At 43.6% G+C, this 24,444-nt stretch overlaps 1 protein-coding gene across 5 annotated transcripts in view; it reads right to left on the bottom strand.

Moving 5' to 3' along the window:
• PIK3R1 (phosphoinositide-3-kinase regulatory subunit 1) overlaps window positions 1–24,444 on the bottom strand; it is an 86,531-nt gene that overhangs the window by 5,849 nt on the left and 56,238 nt on the right. For 3 of the 5 annotated variants that reach the window (XM_042940438.1, XM_042940441.1, XM_042940440.1), the window contains exons 3-14: window positions 23,684–23,776; window positions 23,168–23,242; window positions 16,481–16,612; window positions 15,465–15,666; window positions 15,179–15,258; window positions 3,020–3,122; window positions 2,233–2,331; window positions 1,950–2,130; window positions 1,614–1,739; window positions 741–883; window positions 361–537; window positions 194–262 (exon numbers count right to left, since the gene is read on the bottom strand). In XM_042940438.1, coding sequence (XP_042796372.1) covers window positions 194–262; window positions 361–537; window positions 741–883; window positions 1,614–1,739; window positions 1,950–2,130; window positions 2,233–2,331; window positions 3,020–3,122; window positions 15,179–15,258; window positions 15,465–15,666; window positions 16,481–16,612; window positions 23,168–23,242; window positions 23,684–23,776 — 1,480 coding nt within the window. Of the gene's footprint in view, window positions 1–193; window positions 263–360; window positions 538–740; window positions 884–1,613; window positions 1,740–1,949; window positions 2,131–2,232; window positions 2,332–3,019; window positions 3,123–4,504; window positions 5,552–6,593; window positions 8,862–15,178; window positions 15,259–15,464; window positions 15,667–16,480; window positions 16,613–23,167; window positions 23,243–23,683; window positions 23,777–24,444 lie in introns of those variants that run through there. The other 2 variants (XM_042940442.1, XM_042940443.1) reach the window with 2 other exon arrangements.

The raw sequence follows: 24,444 nt of genomic DNA, 5'->3' as shown, positions 1-24,444 counted from the left end.
AAAACTAACTCTGCATCCTTCACTAAACTTTCCTTTTTTGTAACATTCTGGATAATGCAATGTGGTTTACAGAAGATGTTCCAAACTCCGTGAAATTCCTCACTTGGTCTGCAAACAAAGCAAGTCACGAGTTCTCTTACCATGAAGACCCCCCCCCGCCCCCGCCAGCCTCCCACCTACGGTGAGTACTCACTCTTCAGTGTTCTCATTGCCCAGCCACTCGTTCAGCTTCTTCTGCCGAACACCTTTCTGAGTCAACCACCTGGAAGACAGTTAGAAAAGGAAAATGCATTAATCATGGATCCTTGGTTTTGGCAACTGCCGGTAATTTGCTCCCAGGGTTCTGCCTCGAGGACTTACATCAAGTATTGGTCTCTTGTCTTTCTCAGCTGAATGAGGTCTGGTTTAATGCTGTTCATGCGCTTGTCAATCTCCCGATACTCAGCTGCCTGTTTCTTCAAGTCCTCCTCCAGTCGTCTTCTACTGTCCACAATTTCACTGATGCGAGACTTCAACTTTTCATAATTATGCATAATCCTATAGGCAAGAGTAAGGCATCGGTCATGACCTGCTTCACCACAATGGTTTCCCACAGCTTATAGAAAGTCAGAAAGAATGCTTTCTCGTGCTGCCATTTTTAAAAATTATTCAAGGGGCAGAAAGCAAGATCATCTTTCAACAGTTCTGGAGGATTTGCATTATTATCTTGAGCACAGGGACAACCCTCATGGTTCACCAACCTTTGTATTTCTTTCTCATTGCCTTCCCGTTTAAATTTTTCTATGTATTCTTTGCTGTACCGTTCTTGGCTTTGGCACTGCTCTTCAAATATTTTTATGGTTTCATTAAATGCTTCAATAGCTGTTCTTTTCATCTGGATTTCCTACAACACAATGTTTAATAAGACAATGTCATACCTTTCAAAGAACGGATAATTTGTTATTGTGAGACACTGCCGGGACATTTGATGGTATTCCTGTCTAGCATGGAAGGGACTCTGTTAGCAAGGAAGGCCTCTAATTCATAAAACCCATTAAAATAGTATCACAGAAGCACACATTTCCTTTGGGAATTTTCCCAGTCTATGAAAGCAGACTGCCTAACAATTTCCTATAGTTTTCATTTTAAAAGCCATTCCCCTTTATCAGCAATTTAAGGAATCCATGTTGCCTTCTACTCCCTCTGGTGGTTCTAGATACATCATAGCCTAGAGAAGATTACCTCTCCAGGAAAACACTGCCATAAATGGAGCTTCTATACTTTTTTTTTTTTTTTTTTTTATTACAGGGCATCAAAAAGTTAAATCTTCATTTTGGAGGTCAGACAAGTTTGTGGAACTTTGAGTTGTTACGTCAAATCCACTTGAAACTCCCAGCGACCTCTGCAATTATCATCACGAGAACTTCTCATTCTGACACTTACGAGCTTCATTTAAAAGGTTTATTAGAGATGCTATGAATATTAAACGATGATCTGCAAATACATGATCTTTCCCCCCACTTGATGAGCAAAACCTCAACTTTACTTTCTTTTTCCTAAACCGAACTGACACATGTTCGATTCTAGTAACTAAGAGTTCTGAGATTTTAATTTGATTTTAGCAAAAAACTCACCTGGGAAGTACGGGTATAATCTTCATATAATCTATCATATTCCCGACTTTTTTCTTGAAATTGAGTGTTATATTCATGTAATTTTTTCCCTACAGCTTCAATATTATCTTCTTTGACAACTTGATCCTGGAAGAATGAGAGATGAGAAGAGAGAAAACTTCAGTTCATCAGCTATGCAGTCCAGTAACTGGCCATACTCAAACTGTAATTTTGTGACCACAGGTATAAAGTTTTTGAAATTTTATTACATGCAATTCACCTGCTTCACAATGTTTTCTAAGTATTTGAAAGTGTCTTGTCTAAACATTGTAATGTGAGCATTTCAGTTTTGAATACCTGTTGGTATTTGGATACTGGATAAAGTAATTTCACGTCCAGTTTGGGATTATACTGAGCTAGGGACTCATTCCGGTAGTGGTTTATTAGTTCAACCACAGAGTTGAAGGTTAGTGGGTCAGAGAAGCCATATTTCCCATCTCGGTGAAATATTTTGATTAACTTGTTATTTCCTCCTTTCCTGTAAACACAATAAAATAAAGGGCATGATTACAATCTTCTTTAGAAATGTGTTCCAGTGTCTACTGACACACCTCAAGCGTTGCTATGTTCCCGGACTCACCTTAGTGTAAGAGTATAATCACCGTGCATTTTAGTAGATGCATCTCGTACCAAAAAGGTCCCATCAGCTGTATCTCGAAGTTTTTCATTCACTTCTTCCCTGAAACGAAAAGGACACAGGACAAAGCTCACCTTGAGGATTTTTTTAGAGTTTTAGCTTCACAGCAAAATTAAGCACCAACTATGTAGAGAGCCTCTATCCCCCCACCCCTTTTTAATTGCATTTTCTGATTATATGTATTGTTTATATAGAAATGTAATAAATTTCATCTCATTACAAACTGGGAGCTAAAAGAAAAAAAAAACAAAAAAACCTTTCATTACTGGTCTATCGGTGGTCCAAACACACTAATCACTCTGGCCAATGAGCTCACAAAGTCATGATCCTGAAAAGGACTCCTTCCTCCCCTTCAGAAAAAAAAAAAAAGCTACAAATAAACAGGCCTTTTTCATACGTACAAGATACTAACATTAATTCTTATACTTCTGCCTAACAGAAAGCGACCCTGGACCCTCCCTTAAGGCTGTGGGCCACCTCACCCTGGTGCTTTCCTGACCTCTCTGTCAATAATGAGACTTCTCGAGTATTTAATTTCCTGTGGCATCCAGCACCCAACAGTTCCCCAGTGCTCAGGGACTTCTCTGGTCTTCTTTGGAAGACTACCAACTATGCTTCATGCTTATGTTGGAGGATATCCTAAAAATGGAACTCAGCAAGCTGGTGTGTTTCTTTCTCTAAAACCAGAGCTCTGTCTCTAGCGAAAACTCCAGAGTTTGTGGAGCCTTACCTTGAGATATCTCCCCAGTACCATTCAGCATCTTGTAAGGACATATTGTTATTCATACCGTTGTTGGCTACAGTAGTGGGTTTGGGTGGTTTAGGAGGCAATGCTGTAGATTAAAGAGAAACAAAAAGTTGTTTGCGATCCCAACTACGGTGGAAGGTTGCAATGAGAACTAAGTTTCTTTACAATACTATGAAATACAGCAGTAATTCACAACTCCATGAAACATGATCGTTTGCTTTAAAAAAAAAAAGGCATCTCTCAGAGCATGGATCAAAAAGAAAAGGAAGTGAAAAAGAGAGAACGGCTTACAGATGAACAAATAAACCCGGCTGGCCATGTGAGTGTATTTCAGAGTAAATCCTGAGTCCCGGCATTCTGCTTCTAGGCTCTAGTTATATTAAAGTTTCAGGCCTGATCAAATCCATCTAAAATAGGAAACCATGAACATATGAGCAGGAGGAATCACATGGGTTGGCTTTAATTTCCTCCTCTTATTTAATTATAAAAGACAAATTTGGTTTCTGTCCTCCACAAATGCTGTTGCTGTAAGAAAAAAGCTCATCTACAGCAATATGTTTTAAGAGGAGGAATTGGGTTTCTCTAATCTTAGTATTTCAGGCCCTCTTTTGCCAAAAGCCACTTTAAGAAACTCATCTGTGACCTAAATCTCTTTAGCATTCATGTTAATATTCTAGTGGATAGATTGTGCTCTATATGCCAAGACTGATTAAAAACCATATCCCTCTTCCTCAATGTCAAGTGTTTCTGAATTTCTTAATTGGGAGCAGGGCTAATACGGGAAGAAAATTTGGGAAGCAAAATAAGGCTAGGATTTGTAAGTGAATTCTAAGTCGTTAAGTTTTAAAGGACAGTATTTCACGCAAAAATTATTTCAGGAGTCTATCAAGAACACTGTATAAGGACTAGGATGAAATAAGGGCAAGCCAACTCCTTTTCTCAATATAGTGTCTCAATATAAGAGTAGGCAAAGTCTCAGCGTCTGATTTAGAATAGTTTCAGGTCACCTACAACTGAGTTGTAATCACTGCTACATTCTACACGCCTTCTAAAGTACCAAGTGTTATCACTGCAAAGTACCACTGTTCCCATCCACTGTCAAAAGAGAAAAGCAGCACAAAGGACGCATCATTTTAATTAAAGGAACAGTATGAAAGATACACAACAATACAACACAAGTAGCAAAGGACCTCGATTAACAAAAGACACCAGTGAAAAACTGGAATTCAATTCATATCTATTCAAGTAAGAAAAAAAACCATTTACCAACAGACAGCCTGATCTGCTTGCTTCCACAGGCAAACGATTTAATGTCCAAGCTATGATCAAACTAATTTTTATTAAGTTACAACAAATTAATAAAAAATAGAAAACTCAAGAGGATCGGTTTACAGTAGTTGTCAACCTCCCCCCTCCCCAAAAATCCGCAAAATTAACTAGCTTTCTAAAAGAATACTGCAGTGTTACCTGGTGGATCCATTTCTATATAAAACATCAAGTCTGTGCCACAATTTATATCTGTCTTAGCATATTCTAAATCCAGGTCTTCCATATTCCAAACAGTGTTGTACATTTGTGCGAGAGTTTCCTTGGCTGAGCTCAGTTATAAGAAAAGAGTCCGGCTTTCTTTGTAATGGTGTCTTGGAATTCATTTTAAAACCTATAAGGGGCTGCACTGTAACCTATTACATCACACACCCCAGCCAATCAAGTCAGAAAAATGTCACCAGACCACTCCTGCTCCATCATTTCTCTTCTAGATCCAGTCTTAACACAATCCCAGCCTCAGGAAGAACCCACATTTCATAGAACTGCAATGTATACATGCTCATCGTTTCAAAAAGGTGTTTAATTTGACTCTTCTCCTCCAGCACTGAGTTCTCTAATTCCTTTTTTATTACTCCTTGCAGCATGGTACGCTCCGCTGTTGGCAGGTTGACAAAAGCTGATATGCTGCAGCCCGGAGCTTTTTTTTTTTTTTTTTTTCCCTAGTGCATCTGGGTTTATGGAGAGCCTGGTCATGCCTTGGTTTAAAAATCTTACAAATGCATCACAATAGTATATTTAAGGTATATTTTACAGTCCTTAAATGCCTCCTGTATATATTAAAAGCAGAAGGGATCAAGAACTCAGGATGTTTAATTTCATTCCTGCATAACTCACTGACAACTCAGAACTTAAACACTGTTACAAACGTACCACATTAGAAAGCACAATTTAAAGAAAAATCTCCTTCTACCAAACATACTAAAGTTAACACTAGCCACTAGGGAATAATAATGCAACATCTCAACAGGAATGAAGATCTGCCTATTATCAGCACACATTTAATGTTACTGTCTAACAAGACTAGTCCAGGTAAGTTACGCCTTCCAAAAAGAAAGGGGCCATATATATCAAGAATGCAGAGCAGAGGTAGGGTTATGTTTGCAAACTATTTGTCACTGAAAAACCCATCCTCCGACTTCTTGTGCTAATACTGCTTGAGGGGAGAGTGATGTAATCACTTTTGGTTGTTCGCCGCCCCCCCCCCCCCAATCTCAAATGCCTTACCCTGGGGACTATTATTCCTGGTTAGCAATATTTAATGTAAAGAAATCAATTCCTCTATAAATCTATTAATTTCAGTTCTCTACAGCCATTCTGCATATAGTCTTCCCATCCTCACTAGAGCTTAATGTACATTTCCATTATAAACCACCTCTTTACATTTACACTATTATGAAGAGGTGAGGAGGAAAAGCCCCCATCCCCAATTAGTAGCTGATTGAAAAAAACTATAGTGGGCTTGTGATCAATGCACTTATGTATGTCATATATTTGTGTGACCATTTAAAGAACACAGAACCCCTTAAAATTTATTGTTAGACCCTCTATCAAATTTAGAATCATATAAAATAGTAGAGCAAAGGCATGTCATTTCACTGAGCACTCTGCTTGAATCCTGTCTAGCTGGATTTATTGTCCCATTGATGAGGAAGGCAGTCTCAACCTATACCCTCCCTCGGACAGCCCGGGCCACTTTTCTATTCCTAAATTCAAAATCACACGCACAAAAATGGTCCAAGTGGTTGGGATATGTCCTCGACTGAGGGTCAGAAAAAATTTTTTAATAAAAACGTGTTTTCTCTCCCCCAGGAGGAGTCCCGCCAGCAGCTGTGGCCAGGCTAACAGCCCAGAGGGCTACCCCATGTCTTTGGGAGCACTTGGTGCAAACCAGTCCTGCTGCTGGATCCCATGTGGCAAACGGACCAGGGGAGGAGGGGAGGGAGACAGGTGATTTTCCACGTCTCTCCAAAGCCTGGCCGGGCACCAACTTCCAGCCAAGCACTTTGTAATTACCTCCTTCCCCGTTTCCAGCCTAAAGCCCATCTTTTCCGCACACTGTGCCCCTCCAGGAAAGGGGGGAGTGTCTCCGCTAATCTCTTATCTGCCCTCCCCAGACAGCACTTCGTCTCACTGACACACCCGCAAAGACAAACTACAGAGGGGAACCTGGCACACAAGCACAAAAGCAGGGCAGTGGCGAAGGGGGTACAAGTTAAAGGCAACTTACTTTGCAGGTTATGCATGTCTGCAGTTTCCCGCGGCCAGGCCGGTCTCCGACAATGCGAACGCCGCCCCCGGCTCTCCCCGCCGCCCCCACGGTGGCGCCCACTCCGCGGCAGCGCTCCCGCCCGCTGAGCGCAGGGGCGGCGGCGGCGCGGGACCCTCGGGCTCGCGCGGCGCGACACGGACGTCGGGACAGGACCGCCGCAGCAGCGCCGCTCACCGCCCGCTCCCCATGGACACAGCCACTGGCTGCCGGTGGTGCCGTACGCGGGAGGGAGAAAGCCCCGGCGCTCGCACGTCTCGCAGATAAAGATCACGGCTTCATGATTAACTTGGGCAGGTTCAAATATTTGCTGAGCTAGGGATTTCGGGTGGGGGAGGGGAGCCCAAGTCAAAGTCAAAGTTGTCATCGGCTAACAAGTGGCCACTGCCAGCCCAACTCGCTCATTTTCGCCAAGGAAATGAGAAGGCCATTGTGAGGGGACCTAAAATAGTCTCTCTAACTGGCTGCGGCAGCGCGCGGGGCTCAAGTGGCCACAGTGAAGCGAGGCACTATGCACGGCCAAACACAGGAAGTGGCTGAGCTAGTTCAGCAAAAATAGAATCAAAGCCTTGCTTGTAAAGGCCTGAACCTCTCCGAACAGCCCAGAACACCGTGCCTTGCTCGTGTCCACCTCCTCCCACACACCAGCACAGACAGCCCCGCAGGTGTAAGAGGAAAGCCCTACGGAGGAACTGAGCAGGGTACAGGGTTGAAAAAAAGTTTGATCCTGGGAGGAGAGTTTGGTGGGGAAGACGTAGATCCCATATGCTCCACGACCTCATGAAGAGGAGCAGAAAAACCCTACTCTGCGAGATACTTTTATGAAGCCAATTTCCACTCACGTTTAACTGGCCCTAGAAGTGTCTGGTAATTAAAAGTTGTGTCTGCATGCAGTTCATGTGACTGCTAAATGGAGCAAAGGAGAGGGCAAGGAGCCCATGAGCCTTTCCAGAGGATCTGTGTCCTTTGAGAAAGTGCTAATGGACCACACTAAAATTTGACCTAAGAAAATTTTCGCTCTGCATCAGCATAGATGGATGGCTTTACTAATATCCCAAGAACCTTAACAATGGAAAATCACAGAATCACTAACTTTAAAACCAGAAAGTAATCCAAAGACCACTTCGAGCAAATCCCTCATGCTACACACACACACACACACACACACACACACACACACACACACACAAGATCCTGATCCAGGGGGATCGAAGGGGTTTGCACAAGATCAAAGCTCCGGGGCCACAACCTAGCCTTCTGACATTCAGTCCTAAACTCCTTTTTCTCCACCCACTGGCCCTGTCTTTACTTCCCTCTGCCAGATAAAGTTAAAATTAACAAGTGAAACTTAAGTTAATGTCTTAAAGGCCACATGTGAAAAAATTCACACCTATAACAAAACTGACTTTTTCTGTTCTCTATTTTTAGCTTATTTAAAGGTTTAAAAAAAAAAAAACAACACCTTCTAGTTCTCTTCGAGGCAACAAGGATCTGTCTGTAAGACCCTCAGACTCTGTACAGGAAGGGAACCCCAGGGTCATATGTAGAGAGTGCTAGAGGAAGATCTAGGTGGGGACCATAAAGTCCACGTAGGCAAGGGGTCTTTACAAACTTGCCTTTGGTGTGACTGATAAAGCATGAAAAACCTACTTGCCAGTGGGAAGAAAAGAGTCTATAACTGAATCTCGCAGCTCCTGCCTGCTGATCACAGGGACGTAAGGCAAGTTCAGAGAAAACCTTTGCATCCTGAGCTGCAGAATCTTGGCCTACTTTTAAAAATAGTCTCTCTAAAGCTAGAAACCTTGGAAACACCGGTCTCTTAAGCATCTGTCTAAATTTACATGATGTTCCATGTCAAAACTTCCCCAAGATTAAAATATTGACTAGTCCAACAGTATTCTGTCACAGAACACTGACCACTGGAAAGCCTAACAGCTTCGACTTGGAGAGATTTGAAAACTCTGCTTCTAATGTCTCACGATATGTCCAATCCTCTACCACAGAGGTTCTATTACATTACTGAAAGTGTGAGCTGAGTTTTTTCCCTGGTTCAATTTCAGTCTTTGAAAAGTCATGGGCGAGACACATACTGCTTCTTTATTAGCTTAAAAAGGGAGCCCTCTGCTGGTAGAACAGAATCAGTAACTTCTCCTTGGGAGAAAAGGATCAACTTTCTGTGTACTGTATTTCATTCATCTCCCACTATGTTCAAAGTATCACACAAACGTAGGATTCACTTACAAATAATAAATGGAACACACAGATGTTATAACAGCTTAGGAAATGTTTTTCACTTTCTTTAAGCCCTTTTTAAATTTTTTTTAATGTTTATTTTTTAATGAGAGAAAGAGAGAGAGGGAGGGAGAGGAAGGGAGGGGCAGAGAAAGAGGGAGACACAGATTCCAAAGCAGGCTCCAGCCTCTGACTTGTCACCACAGAGCCCCACGTGGGGCTGGAACCCACAAACTGTGAGATCATGACCTGAGCCAAAGTCGGACACTCAACTGACTGAGCCACCAAGGTGTCCCTTCCTTAAGTCCTTTTTAAAAAAAACTTGTATTTTAATGCCAACATTTATTGGAGACCCAAAGACTCAGCCACACTGCAAAACTTACACATGTAACTGAAAACTAACTTTACCTTGTGGAGTCTTCAAAACACTATGTCTTACTACTTTTCCTTTCCTCAAAGTTTTGTAAAACTCATTTCAGAGGCAAAAAGAGGCCACATTTCATTTCTCAGCAGGTGTGATCTTGTCAGGAAAAATATCCTCAATCATTAAAATACGTTTGAAAGAATAGACTGAACACTATCTCCCATGTGCACATCGCCATCAGACAGCGACTATCCCACAACCAGCTTGCACCCTGCACAACTTCTTTAAAAAAAAAATGCAGTGAGAAGGAAAAAAATAAACGAACCCAAATCTTCGTTTAAGGGTTAAATGAATACCTCCCTTCATAATTTTAACTTAACACGAATTAGGACAGAAGAGCCTTTCAGTATGATGCAAATTCTTTACTCCATATCCAGTGCTCTTAATGACCCTGCACTAAGGAAAACGTCCATTTGAACTTCTAAATAAATCCAGATTTATATACGATACATTCTACGAAATGTATAAAAGATGGGACCGTTGCTCAGCAGAATAAAGTACTCCTTCCCTCTCAGATGCTGTCCTTGCAGAGAAAGAGAAGACAGCACTGTGAAAACAAAAGTTGACCTATACCCCACCAATATACACACCCTGAAATGGGTTTCTTTTTCAGAGCACAAACAAAACTTCCTATTTCATGATAAAACCTAGTATGGCTTGCCTCTCTGTTTATTCCAACCCATCTAAATATATCAAGTTTTTTCAAGGTTTCATTTCTCACCTTTGAAACAACCCTCTAATGTCAGACCACATTTTAAACCCAATAAAAAATAAATCAGAGAAAAGTAAAACTCTTTGAAAGTCATTTCCCTCTACCTTAGTGCTTGCTTTAGTCTTGGTTGAAAACCAAGCCCAGTGCATTTAAAACAAGATTTATGAATCAGGCTCTTCAGGATGAATGTTTTGCAATGCGCCAGTGGTTAAACATTAACTCTGACAGGTGTAGAAGGGGCAGGAGGGAAAAAGAGTCATTTATTTTCCACTCCGGGCTTGAGGGTGCAATATTAGACTTCAATTATGCTGCATTAATATTTCTGAATATATCCATGAAATCTGAAATATGTAAATACACTTATAATGGGTTTCATTCAAAGGCACCCTGTGTTAAATGGTCCCAATTTTACCCTAGCTGCCCTATAGAAAGCTGCTTTAGCTACCTAAATATTAGTAGGGTAAACATAACACGTAATGATTCAAGAAAACCTGCTGTTCAGCTTTAGGTATTTTTAAGACTTTTAGTAACAAAGGGAACAGCAGACTATCAAAGTTGTGAGAACTTACTCTCTGTTCCACCTTTCAAACCTTAGTTTCCCTCCAAACATAGGGAAGATCCTTGCTTCAGTTTTGCTGGATGCATTCAATGAGTGGGTGTGCCAAAGCGTGTTGAAAGTTGGTTAGTTTATCAAAACGTTTTTACAAATTTTATTATGCTGTGCTTCGTTCTATGCTAGGAGGAGCTCAACAGGAGAAGCAGCCTTTGCCCTTGAGGAATGTAGCTGAGCAGATGAAAAGAACAGGAAGCACCACAGAAAAGTGAAGTTTAAGAAGACAAGGTGTTAAGGGCAAAGACCTATTTGAATGGGTTTACACTGCACACCCAGCAGGGAGAGACCTACTTGTGAAATGAAGTGGATGGGACTGCTGGGGGCGGGGCGGGGGGGCTGTGTTCAGTTGTGCGTTCTGTGCACTGCATTAAGGGCATGTGGCAGGGGGAGCCGGTACTGAAATCCAGGCCCCTCTACTCACCAAGCTGCACACAGTGGAAAGGGCATCATACTAAATAAGGTACCTTCCTCCCGCCAAGCAGTGCAGCCATGGAGCAGCAAATGCCAAGGGAGAGGGTGTCTTTTGCAGATTAGCAGTGAAGCCCAGGCAGGTACCTGGAGGCCTGGCTCTGCTGGCTGGGAATGGGGGCTCAGTGGACAGAAGGGCATGACAGGACTCGGGAGCTGGGGCTGCAGAATGGGGGTGGGGGGGAGGTGCTCTGAGAGGTCCTTAAAAACCAGAGCTGGGCAACAGGAGAGAGAGGCTATAGGGTGGTGAGCAGCAGTACCTATCACCTCATTTACATCTCACAACCACCCCAAGAGAGAGGCATTATTCCCATTTCACAGACTAGAAAACAGTTTGGAATGGCTAACTTACTTGATAGGAACTTGGCAAATGAGTAGCAAGAGCTGAGTCAAAGCAGATCTATTTGACTCACTGTTCTTACCAGTGCAAGGCAGACAGAGCGATTCTGAGTTTTAGCCCCCAAAGCTATAACAGCCGCCGTGGGGCTCCCCACTATATGGGGACCCATAGAAGCCAGTATCATCTATCTTTAGTTTCTTTCTTACTGGAAACCTCAGAGGACTTGGGACTAGACACTAAAAGCAGTCCCATTGCTCATGAAGCTTCTCAAAACCCAGGAAGCAGGTGCAGCACCAAGCAGCAGGCTGGGGTCCAGGACTAGGTCCCCCCTGCAGACCCAGCTCGGGCACACGTTGCTTGGGTAGCACCAGGGAGAGCTCTCAACCTCTGGGGGCGCTTCAGTTTCCTACTGAGCAAATGAAGCGTTGGACTATGCCTTTGGCTCTAAAATGATGCTTTCCACGACACTGTCATTGAAAACATTTACTACCTCGAGGCGCCTGGGTGGCTCGGTCGGTTAAGCGGCCGACTTCTGCTCAGGTCATGATCTCGCGGTCCGTGAGTTCAAGCCCCGCGTCGGGCTCTGTGCTGACAGCTCAGAGCCTGGAGCCTGTTTCAGATTCTGTGTCTCCCGCTCTCTGACCCTCCCCCGTTCATGCTCTGTCTCTCTCTGTCTCAAAAGAATAAATAAACGTTAAAAAAAAAATTTAAAAAAAAAACAAACATTTACTACCTCTTCAAATCTGGTGTATCCAGCCATTATTTTTGTACTTTGCAACTTATTTTGATTAAACTTCTGAACCTCGTCGAACTGGAATACTATTTCCTCTTTCCCTTTTCAAACTCTAGCAGTTCTTCCAAGCCCGTTTCAAGTCCTATTTTTTTCTACAAGCCTTTTCAGTCTACTCAGTTATCCTACCAAGTACCCATCACATTTCTAAAATTCTTTTTATATTCAGAGTAAGCACCCTAGAGCCTAGCACTTAGATCCTGTGTGCTAATGGTCTTATAGGAATTGACACATTGCCTCAGTCATCATCAGTTTTGCCTATCACCTCAAGTTTTACCAGGTAAAAACTACAAAAGATGCCTATCTATTACATGATAGCCTTGCTTCCCTGTCTCCCCCTAAAATCATTCAAGTACTTCATTCTTTTTTTTTTTTTTTAATGATTATTTTTATTTTTGAGAGAGAGAGTGCGAGCAAGGGAGGGCAGAGAGAGGGAGACACAGAATCCGAACCAGGCTCCAGACTCTGAGTTGTCAGCAGAGAGCCTGACGCAGGGCTCAAACTCATGAACCTCGAGATCATGACCCAAGCTGATGTTGGATGCTTAATCAACTGAGCCACCCAGGCTCCCCTCCAAGCACTTATTTCTATTCACAACAATAAAGGCAGTTCAAATGAATGATTTAAGACTGTTCAATGGAGATGCACTGGTGTTGCGTTTCCAGACCCCTCTGGTAATAGCACACGCTGGGGCAATGATGAAGGACTCGAGGAAAATGTCGGATTCCCACCAGGCCTAAGAAATCATTTCTCTAACCAAGAGTGCCCTGCCAATCATTTGCGGCAAAGCCACCCCTGAATACAAAGGTGTTCAGGACGACGTTCTTCCTGAAGGAGGTGGTGTGTTTCCACAAGTGAGGGACGACGAAGCCTCTATTTCATTCCAAAGGGCCTACACATTCCTTACAATAGCTGAGAGATACCACACAAAGGGAAAAATAGCTCAAACTAGGGTTTAGAGATTACTCGGGTTCAATTTTCTTGAAGAGGCTGCATGAATCTTGGGATGGTCTCGGAAACATTCAGTGCAGTGTTCATCATTCAACAGCGCTGACAGAACGAACCCGCCTGGGAAACTGGCACACCACTTTCTTGGAAGAATGTACCAGGGTCTATGACACAGCAGGCGGTCCGAAGCGCGCATAACGAAAATGGATGAACGTGAATGCTTTCTTTGGTGGAATCGAACTGAAAAGGATAAGGACGTTTAACCAGCTTACACCAGACTAATTAAACTCCACCCGTGACTCTCCCAGGTATGTAGGAGATACTCTTAAGATACTCCGGTTAAATTCACTGGTGGGTATCTATCAAACCTTGTCTGGCTGTTAGCTTTCCTACCTCCCCGTGTCCAGAGGGGCGGGCACTGAGAAGAGCGGCACCACCTCTGGCCCTTTCTACAAGCGGGACTCAGCTGTCCCTCCTCTGAGACAAACCTCCACATGTACACCATGGGCCAGGAGGGAGTGGGAGAGCACAGCCCTGCCCGTTGGCCCAGGGTCCTGTTTTGTTGTTACTAGTCTTCTCCATTCCCCGCCCATGTGTTTAGTCTGGGGTGGGGCCTAGTCAATAAAGGACTCAAGTGCCATGTTTCACACCTGCCCCCTGTCCCCGCATCACAGGGTACCTTTAACAACCGACCATGGACTCTTTCATACTGAGCCAAAAGGCAGCCTCTGAACACCAACAAAGAGTTCCCAAATCCATTAACAAGTGCCCCAAGTAGTTACATGAGATGAACCTTCTGGCCACCCCCTGGGCTAAAGTCCTTGGCTATTGTTGACACACTGCTCTGATGCCATTCACCTACAATTCAGAGTATCCCCACTGAACATCCTGCTTGTTGTGATCTGGAACATTTGGAACATACCACACTTGCCCTATATACTATTTCTGCTGCCTCTCTTACCTTTGGATACCATATCTTGAGCCTGCCCACAGCAGCCCTTCCAAATACTTGCCTCGTGAGTGGTTACCTACGCCATCCTTCAATCCTCACATCCTTCAATCCTTCAAGCCTAAGCCCTGCCTCTCGCAATCTGCACCATCCCACTGCGAACAACCAAGCCTGGCTATTTAACACCTATAAAAGCACAACTTCATTTCCCCTTGTTTAATTAACACTGATCAGTGGGTCCCTATGCCTGTTTATCCAGAGATAAATTTGGTAGTTTGTATGAGTTACCTATAACGAAGAGTAAATGCATGGTGTTTTATTTTAACTCTGGGCATAAATTAAGATACAAGCCACATTTCGACTGGTCCTGAAACTTCACTTACTGGACCCGAATCGTTATGCTAAATGACCAGCTTCTGTTGGCTAACTTCTAATCAGTATACGGCAAAGGAAGGTTGTTTAGACTTTCCACAGAAGAAAAATACATCAGTTTAAGTTAAATCCACTGCTAACATGGTCTACATTTCCTGCTTTGTTAAATGGCTAATTGAATGCCAGCCTGCTTTCAAAGAAGTGTCTGGCTTGCTCAAACTTGCTGCAGTGAACACCCTGGTTTCATACTGCTTGCATTATTGAAAATGTTTATTTTGACAGACATTTCTCAGCATACCTGCTTCCAAAACACACATTCCAAAATACTTGAAATTATATAGTAATTATAAATCCCCTACTTTAGAAGTATTAGAAAGAAAAACAAGAATGTCAACAACTAAAACGAGCCCCGTAATTTATGCAACAACGGGAGGCATCAAAGCTGACGGGAAGGGGGAGCACTCCCAACAACCCTCGTCTAAGACGGAGGTCACCTAAAATCCACAGACACTGAAATCCAGGTAACATTTACCATGTAGGATACCACTCAGCCATTCTGTCTCTAAATCCCAAGGCAAAACGTTATGGATCTCGTTCTACAAGAAACTTCTGTTACTCCACAGGAGTTCTAAAGCCACCATTTTTCAGGCTCTAAAAAACGAACCACGAGAAAACTTGAGAAGTCCGAAAGGCATTACCTGGTGCAGGCTGTCGTTCATTCCACTCGGTCGAGATTAAAATTTCTATAACTTTTATGAGGTGTTCAGTATTCTCAGAGCTACAAAAACAGAGAGCTTGATTAGAAACCTTTTTTTCTCAACAACGAACTCATCTTCATTTCTACACATTCAAGTCAATGTGTCTGGTGTAAATGTGCCCATGAATCTGTGAGCGAGTATCTTCAGAATAAGGTTAATGATCAATCAATCCCCTCAGGACTGTCCCCATCACCCCAAAATACATGCTTCTCTCCTTTCGCCTTACCTGGCTGCTGGGAATCTGAAAAGCAGAGGGCTGAAAAGTTCAGAGAGTACTCTTGCATTCAGAAGATTCTTGCTGGAGATTTGAGAGAGCTTGAAGAAATGTTTTAGCAAATACTGAAGCGTAAGCCAATACTGATGAGGTATGTTAGGTGCCCTAATGAGCTTCTTCAACAGCTGGATATATTCTTCAGGGCTTTGTACTTCTACAGAGTTTAAAAAGAAAAAAAAAAAGAAAGAAGCAAAAAACGGTAAGAGACTCTAGATCTCAGTAGCTCAACACCTAGAACGTTCTTCTGCTCTAGCTACAGAAGACAAAGTCCTTTAAAACAAAGTCATCAGGAGCAGCAGACAGCACATTTGTTCTCATTACAAAAGGCTTTGTGAGAAAGGAGAAATCTCAAGTCAAATGGAAATGCAAGAAACTTTTGGTGTAAAAAACCACAAGAGGATGAGGGTGTGCTGGCAGAGATCTGCCCTCTATTGAGCAGCTCTCAGTGTGATTGGCTAATTCAGAGGAGCATCAGATAAGTATCACACGGTTTAACTTTGAAGGTTCCGAACCACAATTTCCTGTCCCCAGAGCACTTGAACTGAGCATTAGGCTCCTAAGCCTAAGAGCCCTCCTCTCTCAACACATTTTGTAATGGCCCCTCGAGGAAAATGGTAAGAACATCGCTAGTCAACGGTCCTAGTCCCTGGTTCCCTGAATCCCAAGATGGCACTTGGAACACTGTGGCCTTCAGTGACGTAGTGAACTTTGTTAGTACTGATAAAAGGTTAACAATTAGCCATTTCAACATGTGGACAGCCTTCCTAAGCAAACGAGAGTCTGGGTCTTCCATTGGACGCCCGGGTAAGGGAGGGAATTTGTGCCAAAGGAGAGGGTGTCAGGGAAGCGGCAGATTCCTACTAATATTTTCCAAAACAGCTCTCTTTACAGGCAGCGTTTCATAGAGTTTACATGTGCATCCACATCTCACTGTATGTTCAATGAGGTTTTCAGAACAGAAAACAAACCTTGGGCTAAATAAAGCATCTCACTGTAAACGGCTACTGGAATGACAGGATTCGGTAAGTCCGTAAGATAGCGTTTGAAAGCGTCTCCTAAAACTTGCACATCGATCATTTCCAAGTCCACGGAGGCGGCATCTAGGACAGAAACATTTTAAAACGCATTTCAAACATTGTATGCATCGGCAGGGCCAATTTTCTGTATGTGTGACTAAACTGTGACACATGAAAAGTAAGCAGTATGAGGACAGATGTAAAAGATTTCAGTGGCTATCAGCAGGGTTTCTCACAGGGGTTGCTCCTGGCATTTCAAACAGAACAATTTTTCTTTGTGGAAGTCCGCCCCTTAAGTTATAAGCATTTAGCATGATGGCCTCTCCCCAGGATGCCAGGGGCACAGGCCCAGACTCTGGGTTGACAACAACGAAAAACAATGTCCCCATTATAAGCTGAATTCATATGCTGAAGCCCTAACTCCCACTATCTCAGAAGGTGTATTTCACGATAGGGCCTTTATTTTTTTTATTTTTTTTTTAAGTTTATTTGTTTTGACAGAGAGCAAGCGGGGGAGGGGCAGAGAGGGGGGAGAGAGAGAATCCCAAGCAGGCTCCACAATGTCAGTGCAGAGCCCGATGCGGGGCTTGAACTCACAAACCCTGCGATCATGACCTGAGCTGAAGTTGGACACTTAGCCGACTGAGCCACCCATGTGCCTTCAGACGGGCCTTTAAAGAGGTGGTTTTGTTGAAATGAAGCCATTAGGGATGAGCCCGGGAGGGGCGGAGAGAGAGAGAGAAAGAATCCCAAACAGGCTCCACACTGTCAGTACAGAGCCTGACGCGGGGCTTGAACTTTCAAACTGCGAGATCATGTCCTGAGCTGGAGTCGGATGCTTAACTGACTGAACCACCCAGGTGCCCCTGGTATCCTTGTAAGAAGAGCAAATTTGGACACACAGAGATGCCAGGAGTACACGCATGGAGGGAATGCGGTGTGAGGACACAGTGAGAAGGTGGCCATCTGTACACCAGGGAGAGAGGCCTCAGAGGAAACCAAACCGGCCTTGATCTGGGACTTCTAGTCTCAAGAACAGTGAGAAGACAGGTTTGTGTCTAAAGCCACCCAGTCTGTGGAAGGTTGTCATGGAAGCCCTGGCAAACTAAAGTAGCCCTGCAAATATTTCCAAATACCTTCTGGAGGGTGCTTCTGCTCTGAGAAGAGTTCTGTCTAGGGATGGCTAATCACAGAGTAAATGCTTCCTAAAACCTCCACAGGAAAGCATAAAATGCACATCCATTAAATTTCCTAAATTTCGAGTCGCTAAATACTACATCTCACAATTAATATATATTTAGCTCAACAGAGTGTCTGAACAAACAGTAAGATATACAGAATTTTAACAGTCAATCTCAAGAATAGTCATAAAAATATTTATAACATTTTTAGAACGCTCCCCCCTAATTCTGACAGAGTATTCTGATGAGGATATGACTCATCTAACCTGTGGGCACTGACCTAGCTCAGAACAAAGAGAAGACAAGCACATCTGTCCAGTAAATTCCTCAGCTGGAAAAGAGGTCAGGCAATTCAATAACGGGGTGATACTAACCCAAACCACTCTGAGTACTCAGGGTAGAAAAAGGTACCATGTCCAGCAGAAAGAGGGGATGCTGGGGCAGGAAGGACCACAGGCATCTAGATCTGAGGAGAACCATCTAGCTGCTGCTGAAGGACTGCACACCCAGTGATGTGACAGCTACCTTGAGGAAGAGTGTCTGGAGATGTGTGTACTCAATGGGCAAGAGGTAAGCTGATGAGCAAAATGCTACATTTTTCAACAGCTTTATTAATTGTGGTGTTAAAAAGAAGTTGGAAAAGGGCGCTGCTGGAAGTGAAAATAACACTTCTGGTAATTCCAATTTTAACGGTTAGAAATGTGTGAGACATGATCAAGAACTAACATAACCTGGTGACTGACTGGATTAGGTTGTGGCCTCGGAGAGAAGGAGAAGGAATCCACTCAGTCCAAGGTGTTCAAGCTGGAGGAGAAGGTGGTGTCCTGGAGAGCCATGAAGGGAGTGTGATACTATCAATCACTCCGGGTTGAAACTGAAGTTACCTAAGGTCTTTAGGCACATCGTTATCATAGACCCAACGCGCCCCACTATGTAGGCAGAACTTACAAAAGAATCACGCAACACCAATGAAGCTAAGAAAATTCCATCTGGTAGAAAATGTGGTAGGGGAAATGGCGGAAAAGAATTATTAATCTCAGGAAGTGGAGAGGTAAAGGCTTATATCACCTAAGTGTCCTACAGAGAACCACCTGCGGACTTACCGCATCTCTAAAAGGGTGGCAGAGACAATATTACGTCTTTGCATAAAGGATCCACATTAGAAGGAACGCAACTACTAGAAACTGTGTGTGCATCACTCGAGGAACATTCCACAGCCTCTGTCCACTTCACAAGCTGCTGGACCCCACACCCTTCACACCCTGTACACTTCATTTACTAGGTCTCTTTGCCCAGAAAATTAAAATTACTTAATTTGCTCATCATAAAGAATGCAATACCATTTGGCGATGTGCTATAAGATAGTAAGATGTTCAGGATTCTGCAGGGCCCTCCCTCAAGGGAGGGCCACGTCTCTTCCATGACACTTCCCAGACAGTACGGTAATTAAATGTCTCCCTGCTAGACTGAGAGCACCTCAAGGTCATGGGCTGCGGCTCTTTCCTGCTCCCCTCAGGGCCCAGCACATAGGACGTGCTTGCTCAATGTTTGTGGACTGAGCTATAAAAAACCTTAGAGTAATGTTAATTCTCCTAAGACCTTCCTGAACACATGAGATGTATTCCAAAGAGCATTTTATAGCCTTTGAACAAAATCATCTTATTTCAAGTCTTGGGAATAGTCATTGGATAAGCTCACCTTATGTCAAATCCACTAGAGTTGATGACATAGATTTTATTTTCTGTTACTGTAGCTTCTAAGGCTCCTTGGAGCTTCTATGATTCTGCAAATCCCCTTTTCTGCATTATAACCATCCTAACAAGCTCTTCTAACAGCCACAGGCATCGGTCACGTGATGACTTTTGTGGTGAGCTAGGTGAGAACTACACCACTTTGGGTCTGGGATGGGAGAGTTGACATCCCTCTGCAACCTCCCTTTTCACTGAGTCTGCTCAGGACAGGTAACTAGTAAGCTCTCCAGCACTTCAGCCTCCCTCCCAATGGAATGGAGTCCCCTTCCCAGCTCACCTCTCCCTTAACTTAGTAGTTCTCAGTTGGGGTTTTGAATTGTTGCCCCACCTGAATTCCCAAGAGATATCTGGCCATATCTGGAGACATTTTTGATTGTTACAACTTGGGGACAATGCTACTGGCATCTAGTGAGTAGTGGACAGGTGTGCTGGGGCTAAAAAAGCCTGATTTTTTTTTTTTTAGATGCGGTATAATTAACATATAACCTTATATATGTTATTAACAACATAATGATTTGATATTTGTTTATGTTACAAAATGATCATTCACAGGAAGTCTAATTAACATCCATCACCATAGTTACAGGGTTTTCTTTATGATGAGAACTTTTATTATTTAAAAGAAATTTTTTTAGTGTTTATTTTTGAGGAAGAGAGAGAGAAAGAGTGTGAGCGGGGGAGGGGCAGAGAGAGAGGAAGACACAAACTCCGAAGCAGGCTCCAGGCTCTGAGTTGGCAGCACAGAGCCCTTTGTGGGGCTTGAACCCACGAGCCAAAGTCGGATGCTTAACGGAATGAGTCACCCAGGCATCCCTGTTAGGAGAAGTTTTAAAGAAAAGGTGTGCTTCAGGATGAGGCACCTGCCGAGGTGGTTCAGTCAGTTCAGCATCTGACTTTTAGCTCAGGTCATGATCTTCTAGTTCCTGAATTCCAGCCCCACATCAGGCATTCTGCTATCAGCACAGAGCCCGCTTGAGATCCTGTGTCTCCCTCTCTCTCCTCTCCCCATCCCCAGCTTGAGGGCACGCCCTCTCTCTCAAAAATAAATAAAAACATTAAAAAAAAGAAAAGAAAAGAGGGGCGCCTGGGTGGCTCAATCAGTTGAGCATCCGACTTCAGCTCAGGTCATGATCTCATGGTCCATGAGTTCGGGCCCTGCATCGGGCTCTGTGGTGACAGCTCAGAGCCTGGAGCCTGCTTCGGATTCTGTGTCTCCCTCTCTCTCTCTGCCCCTCCTCCACTCGCGCTGTCTCTCTCTCTGCCTCTCAAAAATAAAGAAAACTAATAAAAATTTTTTTAAAAAGAAAAGACCTGCTTCAGGTTAAGAGAAACCAAAACAATCAGGAGAAAATTCAAATGAGAACAACAAAGAAACAATTCACTGGGGGTCAATATAGTGAGGAAAAAAAAAAGAGTACGGACCTCTGAGTTGGAACAATTTGGGTGTAAATCAGAGTTCTGCCATCAGCAATAACTGAGATCACAAGGGTAATATGTAGATGAAATAAAATAACTTAGTAAGTACTAATAAAAGTCGGATGTTGTCCTTCACATCTATCCTTTTCAGACATTGGTAATTCACAAGTTTGTTTAAAAGCCATGAATTCCAGGGGCGCCTGGCTGGCTCGGTCGGTTGAGCGTCCGACTTTGGCTCAGGTCATGATCTTACAGTTCATGAGTTCAAGCCCCACGTCCGGCTCTCTGCTGGCAGCTCAGAGCCTGGAGCCTGTTTCGGATTCTGTGTCTCCCTCTCTCTCTGGCCCTCCCCCACTCATGCTCTGTCTCTCTCTCTGTCAAAAATAAAATAAACATTAAAAAAAAAAAGCCATGTTTTCTCTCTCTCTCTCTCTCTCTCTCTCTCTCTTTTTAGTGTAAGTGATTACCCTGAGCTTCCTCCAAGGTATTACAATATTTTTATGGACTGAAAAATCCTCAAGCTATAAAAAGTCCGAGGATCTACTCCTAAATTTAGATAATGTTTACGCTTTCTCTTCTCACAAAATTCACTTTTTTCACACAGAATCCAAAGGAAACCAGTTTTCTACCTGTGTGATTTGCTCTCAAGTGGGGCAGAAAAGCTGCCTGTCAAAACATACTGTTGACGTAATTTTGGTTAGGTATTCCATCTCAGAGGTGAGGTGAAGGTTTTTTTTCTCAGCCTAGCCTGCATCATCTGTATTCAGTCACATTGAAAAGCTTAACCACTATTTCTCAAATAACTCTCATTTCATCGGTCTCTGATGTCTAAACATTTCCTGTGACTGTTGTTCAGTTTGACCAATTTTCTGACCAAAACATGTATCTCAACTCCAACCGGCTAAGGACAAAATTCACTGTTTCTTTCCCACTCTGGTCAGGCTGTAAGAAATAAAGGTACGTCTTTCACCTACAGCTTTCTGCCAGTCAGCTCGTACTGACCCATTCTGGGGGTGAGGCAGGATTTGCAGCTGTCAGGGGACATGCCCTGCATGTGCGTGACTCTGGTTTCCATGCACAAAATAAAAATGAAAGTTTGAAAAAATTATTTTCAAACTTCAAACATCTGGGTGGTGCATTTCAAATGAAACTATTTACTGACAGAGATAGAATCTTCGTTTTTCCCAGAAACATCTTTTCTAGAAACTTTCATGAGCTGCCTCATTTGAAAGCTGCTCAACTTCAGAGTTTTTCATTTACTACATGCTCTGCACAAGTGTGTGTCTCAAAGACCTTCCTTCCCAACAGGGTTTCATTCTTTCGGGTTCCTAAATCCAAATTCGGTGAAATGATGTGAGGCCGAAAATTATTTTTCTAAAAAAAATTCTGGGAGGGAATGAAGGATCGGAGGGATTCTACAAGTTGATACAGAAGATGATCTGCCAGAATGATGGCCAGTGAATGTATTCACATTTATAGTTTTATTCGGTTTGGCAAAGGAGAGAGGGAACAAAGAGTAACGCCACCATCGGTTGAATTAATTGATGTCCTTTAACCAGTGGTGTGCAGGAGCTGGCCTGCTCATCGCCAACTACGCTCAATTCTTTCCGAGTTGGAGTTTAGTGATAACATGTTGGCAGCCTGAAACCGACCACGGCGGGCATACTTCCACCACGGAAGTGGGCAACTGGTACAAACCAGGGTTCCCCCACCTCCCTGAGAGGGGTTTACCAGCACACCATTGAATATAACAGTATCATGCTGTTACTTAATATAAACATGGCATGAAAAAGCAAATAAGCATTTGGAAGGAAGGAAGGAAGGCCAAGAAGAAAAAAAAAAGGGGGGGGGGGAGGAAAATGGAAAAGGTCAGAAGAGACATTTGTTAAATGACACAGGCTTATAAATATTTTTTAAGCTGATCCAGATGAATCAGATGTAGCCAAATGCATGGTCAGAGAAAAGATGGTGGATACGCAGAGCCAGAGAAATCCCAAGAGGGTGTTTCTCTCCTCTGCAATTCCTGCAGGGCCCAGAGGCTCTTAGCTGTGATGACAGCCAACATGCCTGCAGGCAGGCACACACACCCCAACTCAGGAGACAAACATCAAAGGTCAGCGCTGGTTTGGGCTGTTACCATAATAGGGCAGAGGGAAGCGTGTGTGATTTCTGAGCTTCCTTCAAACTCAGAATGCTGCATGATGGAGTTCAAGTGTTTTTGTGTGCTTTACCTGAAACAGAAAGGTAAGAACCGTGTCTCCCATTCGTCTTTCTAGCTCCATGACACTCACCACAATCAAGAAGCTGTCGTAATTCTGCTGGGTTGCTGGAGCTCTGTGTTCTGTATAAAGTTGAACATTCCAGACCTAAGACACAAAACAGACTGAGCATGCAAAACACAGCTCTCTGGAGAACCTGTGGGCCGGCTGCCAGAACGACATTCCAGTTTCCAGCTCCTATCTATTCTAGATGCGTGCACCAAATATTCTTGGAAGTTAACTCCTGCTATTAATCCTAGCTGGCATGTCAATACTTTTGGTGAAGTCGTCTGGCCACGAAGGAGCAAGTTAATTATATTTATTAAATTGTGGAGAATTTAATAGTTTCCATACAGTAACTACATGTTAATATGGAGTCAGGAATCAGACCAAGGCTGTTTCCCCAGGACACAGCAACAAAGAGCTTATGTGTCTAGCACAAGTTGGCGAGAAGCTTATTTAACGAATGCCCCACGGACAGGTATAAATTGTAATACCCATGAAATAAGGACATAACAAATTAACTGATTCCCTCTATCAGCCGATTACCTTTCTTTTCAATGGCTTCCACTAGCTTCACAAGAAGAGGCGGAGCGATGTCAGGAGGGGCAAACTGCTCAGCAAGATCTGGCAGAGCCAAAGCTGCGAATGAACAGAATCCTACAATTAGATTATGTTTAGGTGGGGGCAAGCAAATGCATTAGACAACAACGAAGAAAACCAAAATACAGAACAGTTTAGTTCTACCTGACACCAGCAAACTCAGGCCTGAGCAAGATGGCGCCCTGTGCTGGGCCCTGCACTTCAGAGGGCTCCTCTCTGGGCCTCCTCCAGCCGTGCCTCTTCCTGCAGTTTAAGGAGTTTTGGGGGCCCAAGGGCAAGGCCTACTTCTCTCCTGGGACACACTCAGAACACTTAGCTAGAATCAGGGAATTCCCTGCCCAATTAGCTTCTCAAGGCCTCTTCCCCAGGTCCATCCTCCCTGGGGCAGACCTCCCTGCTGGGGTGTGCCCCTAGGCCTGAGGCAGTTGGGTTGGGGGCTGGGTGGGCAGGACTCAGGGTAGGATGGAATGTGGATGTGCCAGAGCCCCCGCAGTGCAGGGCAAGACTAGGTTGGGTAAGTGGTCAGCTCTCCCCAGATCACCACACTCCGTGGCAGAACTGAAACCCGAGAACTGGCCGCCTGGCCATTATGAAGCAACAACTTCATAATATCCAGGTAGGAGGATGGACCAGCTTTTACTCAACTGTACATTAACATGACTTAGAACTTTAAAATATTCAGACACAGGGCATTTGCAAATGATCAC

This window comes from Panthera leo, chromosome A1 (genome assembly GCF_018350215.1).
Source record: "Panthera leo isolate Ple1 chromosome A1, P.leo_Ple1_pat1.1, whole genome shotgun sequence".
Taxonomy (NCBI): domain Eukaryota; kingdom Metazoa; phylum Chordata; class Mammalia; order Carnivora; family Felidae; genus Panthera; species Panthera leo.
Note: the sequence above shows the minus strand (reverse complement) of the source record. Positions and strands in the feature narration are given on the sequence as shown.